Source organism: Chaetura pelagica, unplaced genomic scaffold (genome assembly GCF_000747805.2).
Source record: "Chaetura pelagica isolate M959 unplaced genomic scaffold, ChaPel_1.0 scaffold123, whole genome shotgun sequence".
NCBI classification, from domain to species: domain Eukaryota; kingdom Metazoa; phylum Chordata; class Aves; order Apodiformes; family Apodidae; genus Chaetura; species Chaetura pelagica.
The window spans coordinates 286,003-292,863 of record NW_009953295.1 but is presented as its reverse complement, the minus strand read 5'-3'; the positions used below and the strand labels follow the sequence as shown (position 1 = coordinate 292,863).

The 6,861-nt window shown below is 37.0% G+C and overlaps 1 protein-coding gene across 1 annotated transcript in view; it reads right to left on the bottom strand.

Moving 5' to 3' along the window:
• Window positions 1-591: 591 nt before the first annotated feature.
• LOC104389003 (interleukin-1 receptor type 1-like) overlaps window positions 592-6,861 on the bottom strand; it is an 8,859-nt gene continuing 2,589 nt past the window's right edge. Inside the window, 6 exon segments of the mRNA XM_009997945.1 lie at window positions 592-983; window positions 1,461-1,622; window positions 2,676-2,819; window positions 3,107-3,255; window positions 5,323-5,443; window positions 5,964-6,029. Of these exon segments, the coding sequence (XP_009996247.1) occupies window positions 592-983; window positions 1,461-1,622; window positions 2,676-2,819; window positions 3,107-3,255; window positions 5,323-5,443; window positions 5,964-6,029 (1,034 nt within the window).

Sequence of the window (6,861 nt, the reverse complement as noted above, 5' to 3'; positions counted from 1 at the left end):
ATTCCATTTGCTGAACACATTTGGCATCACCTGTTGAGCTTAAAAACATTCAGTGTCGCAAGGAGTTTTAAATATACCTGTAATGCCATGTATTTCCCCAGCCCCTTCAAGAAGCAAGGACAAGGCATGTTGCTCGGGAGGGGACCCCAAAGCTTGCACAGTGCAGATTCTAGCAGTGATGAGCAAGTAAGACAGTCACAGAGAGGCAACAAGAAGAACAGAACTACTAGGAAAACGCTGACAACAGAAACAGATCTTTAATTTATCAATTGCAGTTTCAAATTCAGGAAATGGACTTCACAGGTGATTCTTCAGCAGATATGACATTTACGTGGGCCATGACTATTTAATAGTCTACTACATTATTCATTTCTCATATCTGTGTGAGACTAACACAACAAATTGTGTCACTGTCCAAAACACAGAACAGAAACAGAGCTGCACAGTTTTTCTTGCAGGGTGAAATTTGTGGAAGGGATGAGCAGCTTTTATGCCTTAAAGAAAACATTTACTTTGTAATATAAATACTTTGTGTTTAAAAACCCCCACATTTAAGAATTACCTTCTTTGTGTTATTTTAATAAGTGCATCTTAGCTGTTTTTTGCTGCAGAATTGTTCAAACTTAGGGGGAACAAATACACTTCAGAATAAGATGCCTTTCTCCTGCGTGGCATTTGATAGCGCACGTTTTTCCAGAATCTTGTATTTGCTGAATAAGATTTCTCTGAGAAGTCCCCATTCCATTGTATAGCTCCGTGTTTTTGCTTGACATATTTGATTGATTCTGGCATGCCTGTGTAGTCCAGTATTTCATCCATTTCTATAAGAATCACTTGAATCCCATCACGGATGAGAGCATTATACATAGCTAGCTGCTGTTCAGAGGTGTCTTGTAAAAGGGAGCAACCAGAAGTTTCTGATCCCAAAATTATCATCAACCTCCTGCTTTGCTTAAGGGTTTCATCAGCAACACTGACCACAGCTGTAAGTAATACAGGAACAATCAAAGTTTGCATAGAAACTTTACAACTGATATAAAATATTTCTTAATCTTAAAATTGCATATATATGGAGCAGTGGCTAGCTGGGAGGATGGGTGGGTTTAAGTTCTCCCAACTGTCATTCATGATTCATGATCCACTGCATGAAATTAATAACAAAAACTGTTTTCTTCAGTCAGGAGCAGATATTGTTCTAAGAACCTCAACGATCTTTTTAATGCTGCTGAATCCTCATTTGTTCATCACTTAAAAGAAAGTGCAGACCCTCGTAACAGTAGACAAGAATTTTTGGTAAGAAAAAACTAATTAAAGAATGTCAATTGGACAAAGGGACAAATTACCCATTAAGAATAACAAATATATAGCTTTGTTTTCCAAAAATAGGTATTTTATAATTGTATATATCATCTTCTTGCCGGAGAAAAACTTGTCAAAAGACTCTACTAATTAAAGTATACCTTCTCCTGGTAAATCATCCCTTCCTAATATGAAGAGATTATATCCATACTGTTGTTCTAAAACATCAGGCAGTATTCTATGAACAAAGGTTTCCAGATGATAAAAGCTTCTGCCTCCACTGCTTTTTACATATAGGACATAGGCATCATAGATTTTCCCATCTAAAACAAACAGAAATGTTTTCATTAAAAAACTAAAAAAAAACCTAAAACCAACAACACACCTTTATTGCAAGGATTCATTTTGGACTATTTAAACATAGCAGTGACAGGCTTATTTACCAATCTGACAGAATGACATCAAAGCACTAAAATGTTCTCCAAATCAAGAGAGAGATGATCAGCCACAAAACCTGACCTCTTTTCCCATCATGGGGATGGATGTGACAGCGTTAAAGTGTTCTGGGAAAACTGAACTTTTAACCAGAAGTTGAAATTATTTTTCTGTGAGAAAATTTAGAACACCCAAGAGTAAGTGTTAACTATCTCAGTGTGCACAATCCATTTATTTTCAAGCTATAGGGAGCATCAGTCAGTCAATTTCTGAGGGCTGACAAGCAAAATATCTATAATGTTGCACTTTTTCCCATTTTTTCACACCTGTCCAATGTATTTGTCTTATACCTCAGCAATAAAAACACATAAAAAGAATCATAGAATGGAGAACTAGTAGCATTTTTTCTCTTTGGCATGTAACCACCATAACACAGAATTCAGAAGCACTGGGTTAGGTAAAAAAGAAAAGCTGGGAAAAAAAATAAAAAAAAAAGACAAAAAGAAAAAAATAGTCTCTGAAAAAAAAGAGTCTGATTTTCAATATAAATATTTAATGTATGCCTTTAAACAGCTAGTTTACAGGATGTAGCTCTGCTGACACCTATTGATCATCAGAGTGATCATAAATCTACATGTAAAGAAACCACAGAAAAGCAAAAAGCAACATGACAATTGGGGGGAAACCTGGTGTTCTTTTTGACCTATCTTACAATGATTGCCTTCAATATTATGCAGTCTTTGCTACCTCAGCTATGATTATACACTATACCTATATGACTGAAAAAAATACCCCCCAAAATGTCTTTATGAGTATCTGAAAATTCCTCAAGAAAATTCCACACACGTTCTACTAAATAATCACTTTATTGCTTAGAAGTGATGTCAAGTGAAAAAATAAATGGGCTAGTTACACTAACATACCTGGTCACACTCACATACCTTCCGTACTGGCAAAGGCACAGACAGAATTACGGTACCAAAGCACCAAGTCAATCTTGAAAATCTTGTAGATGATTAAAATAATAGATGTTAAAATTAACACGGAGACAAGCCCTCCAGTCAGCCATCCTCGTGTATCAAGAGCTGCACAAAAATAAATTTTTTGTTTTATACCAAAGTTGTCCAAATCAGATATTTTACACAAATTTAATACCATTTTGAGTATAATTTTTCACTTCAATCTACATGTTATTTTAATAATTGTAAATACAGTACTATAGTGACTTCTCCCCTATGCACAGGTACATACATACACAGAGTAAAATGCAATCCATCTGCTTTCTATTAACATGATATGAGTATTTGGTACCAAAAACCTTTCCAGGGAAGTCAAGGAAAACACAGGCCCCCAAAATAACAGCATTTCTTACCTCTGCGCTTTAATATAATATATGATGCAACATGCCCAAAGGCATTTGAAGCTTGACAGAGAAACTGTTGATCATAATCCTCAGTAGTCACTTCTGAAATTATTAGCTTCACAGAATACATTGGGCGCCCATCATAAGAAATTTCCTCCCTGTCCAAAAGACAACAAATGGAGCCATAAAACCACAGACATCATCACTAGCAGTTGCAGCACAACACTGGTAGTTTTCATCTGCAAACATAAACCATACTTCAGAATAGATAAGCAATAGCATTATGCATAGGCAAACTAAATAACAGTTGGATCCCTTACTGACATTTAGCACAGATACTGGAAAACAGAAAGATGTTACCTTGAGCTGATTTTCCCCAAAGGAATATAAGGTTTCTACAGGCTAAAGTACAAAAATACACCTTACAAACCGAGGCAAACCCTTGTTACAGGCTTCCCAGCCCCTGTAGGAATGGCTGGACAACCACAGTGCTTGGTGAAAGAGAAATTCCACTATATGAAATGTCACAGAAACAGGCCATAGTACAAGGGTGTCATTTTGTGATAAGCAGCTCTGGGACAGCAAAGACATCAAAGTTGGTGACCCGCTACAGACAACACCAACTCAGTGTGATTGGAGCTGGAGGGAGGGGACTACAAACTGCTGCTTCACCCCCAAAACAGACTTGTAACAGCTTAAGCATCAGCCTGCATCATTAAGAGAGACAGATTATCCCCCACACATTGTACAAGGGCACAAAAATGTTCATTATGCTGCACTTTCAGTTAGCCCTGTATCATGGTGTGAGAATGATGTGTGAACTAAACAACTTGTTAACCACCAGCAAAACAAGGGACACCACTACCTTGCTAACAGGAAATCTCAAATGCAAAATTAACTAACTAGTGTACATAACCAAGCACTATTCTTTCCTGAAAATTTATTCTAGTTAACATTTAAAATGCAAAATAAGTCTGAAATATATCATAAAGGGCACGTATACGACCACACAGATAACCGAGCAAAAAGTTACAGTAATTTGAACACTGAAAGAAGAAATGAATGAATCAACATCACTAATGCAAATTACTAATGTTTGCAAAGATGACCATTTAAGTGCTAGGAAGTGCCAAAAGTAACATAGCTTTTGTGAAATCAATTCAGTGACCTTGTGCTTCTGCATTATGGCTCAATTGTTTATGGCATTAAAATATATTAATTTTGCCCATGGTTTTCTCTTGGTGAGCACTCAAATAATTCAGCATTTTATTCCCCCCTGTTTTATGATGACTTATTTCTCACAACTATATGGTTACTTTGAAAATATCATTATAATCTCCTCATCAGTTTCATAGATAATGCTTAAGAATTTACCAAAATGATGAAATTTTTTCTTCATAGCACCACCATCAGGGCTGACAAAAACCCTACTATTTTTAGTTTCAAACCTGTCATATTTAAGAAACTTCCAGATTGCCTCCTGTTCCAATTTTAGTTGCCTTTTCAAGTTAGATCAAATTTCTTCTCTCCTGACTCCATTTAACCTGCTTCTCACCCTCACATTCTCTCCCAGAGGCTCTTCTCATGCTTTTGTCAATCCAAGTCCATTTTCCTCCCAAATTCCAATTCATTACTGGAAATTTCTCTCCCTTTTCACCTCCTATCCCAATAATCTTCAGTACAAATGTCTTGAACAAAGCCTTCCATTAGCTCTTCATATGATCTCAGTAACATTTTTCTAACTCAAGGCCCTTAAATCTAGAACCTTCAATCTCTCTTGTAAAGCACAGGTTTGACCTCTTGCAACCTTTCAGACAGGCAGGTGAGAAGGGAAAGGACAATGCAGAAGAGACAGGCTGAAGATCGTGTGCCTGGACATGCTTGATGCAACTGAAAGAGGTTTCTGGCAGACCAGAGCCTGCTCAGTAGAAACTGTATTACCATTATGAGACTGTAAGTCTACAGAACACCTTTTCCCAATGTTGGAAATCAAGACAAATTTTTTCAATTACCAAAAAGAGTATAATGACATGTGAAGTCCATGTGACAACAATGCATCAAGTTTCTACTTCAAAGCAGAAAGTGAACTGGAGGAGGCAAGCATGAGAGTTTTTAAAAAGAAGGCTAATTAAGCAAGTGAAAAATTACACTAAGTTTAACATCAAAGGGAGAAAGTTCCACTTTGGTTGCCAACATGGTATTTTCTAATCTGAAAATATACTTACTCATAAGGACTTGCAAAAATTCTGCTCATATAAAATACATCAATATAGACACCGTTGCCTGTCCAAAACACCTCATACCCTTCAGCACCTGTTGTATTGCAATCCACTGTAAGTTCTGATCCTATAAAATTGTGTTACAGAATTAAAAGTTAATTTCCATACTCTTAAAGTCTACACAATTTTGTTCACAGACAAGCCTTTCAGAACAGTTATTCTAACAGAGTCTATATATTCAAGTGATCTGCAGGTTCAGAAAGAAACTGGTAGGATGGAAGAGGTTAAACCCAAGAAGAAGATGCCTCTGTCTTGGGCATCACTTTCCCTGCAGATTCAAAGATGGATCTGCTCTGAGAATATCTTCCAGAGTGATGGGAAGCAACAGATGTGACAGAGAATCACTTGGATTCCCTACAATTTTCTTCATATCTGAGAAACTCCCAAGGACTTTGGAAGCAACATGCCTTGTTTCTTTCCCTCTCATCCCAAACTCTTCCTTCAGTAGATCAACATAGAGAAACTGAGCTGGTGACTGAACTAGTTGTCAAAAAAAAAAAGCAAAGAAACACAGAATAGGGCATTCCACAGGTATTAATTTTCACTGGAACATAAAATAATGTTTTCTTGTAGAGAAAACTACTTACCAAGTTCCACTTCAATGGAGTTGTTTCTTGGATAAGATATTTCAGGCGGCTTTTTTGGTGGGCTAACTAACCAAAAGAAGAAAAGTTCTTTTCAGAAAACCTGGGGCTGTAGACTGCTTAATGCTCTATAACCCAAGTACAAGCTAAAAAAACCCCATCCTATGGAGAAGGTTGTCAGCAATTTTATAACAGATGTCACTCAATACTGAAAGTACTGTATCTCAGACAGTCGTTACTTGATGCTTACTATTGAAGCTATGCTCTAAATCTTCCAAAATCTAGTGCCACAAATCTCCACACACTCATGGTGGCCTACCTGTTCTGCAGCATAAATATCCAGTAATATTGCATGCACAGGTGCTGAGAAGAGTATGGGTAAAATATCTACAGCATTACCCTTCTATAGTCTGAGTAGCCTGTGATCCAAAACCCTACAGATACGAGCTGCGGGCAAATACTTAGGAGTGCAATTAAACTATATCAGACATTTGCTATTATAAAAGCAAAATTTAATCTCTATACTCCATTTAAAGGCTTTACATTTCTTCCCACAGCACTGTCTATACAGAAGTAAAACACCAATGGCCCCCTTTTTAGATGTTTACATTAGGACTAGATACATGACAAGCTGGAAAGCTTATTTGTCTCAACAGGCTGCAAAGGCAGAGTAATCAACAGATGGAGATCTAGATACCTACATTAAAATGTCTCTGTGGCTAAATAAAACCCCACCTTGGAGGATGCCTCACTGAACACACGTACCAATTGCAGCTGTCTCAGGCAGCTGCAAGACATTTTAGAACATTTCCTATCAGGTATTCGAACTTCAAGATAATTTCTCCAAAAGTACAAATTAACAAAAAGAAATCACAAAGTGTCTCATTTGAGTCCCCTAGGG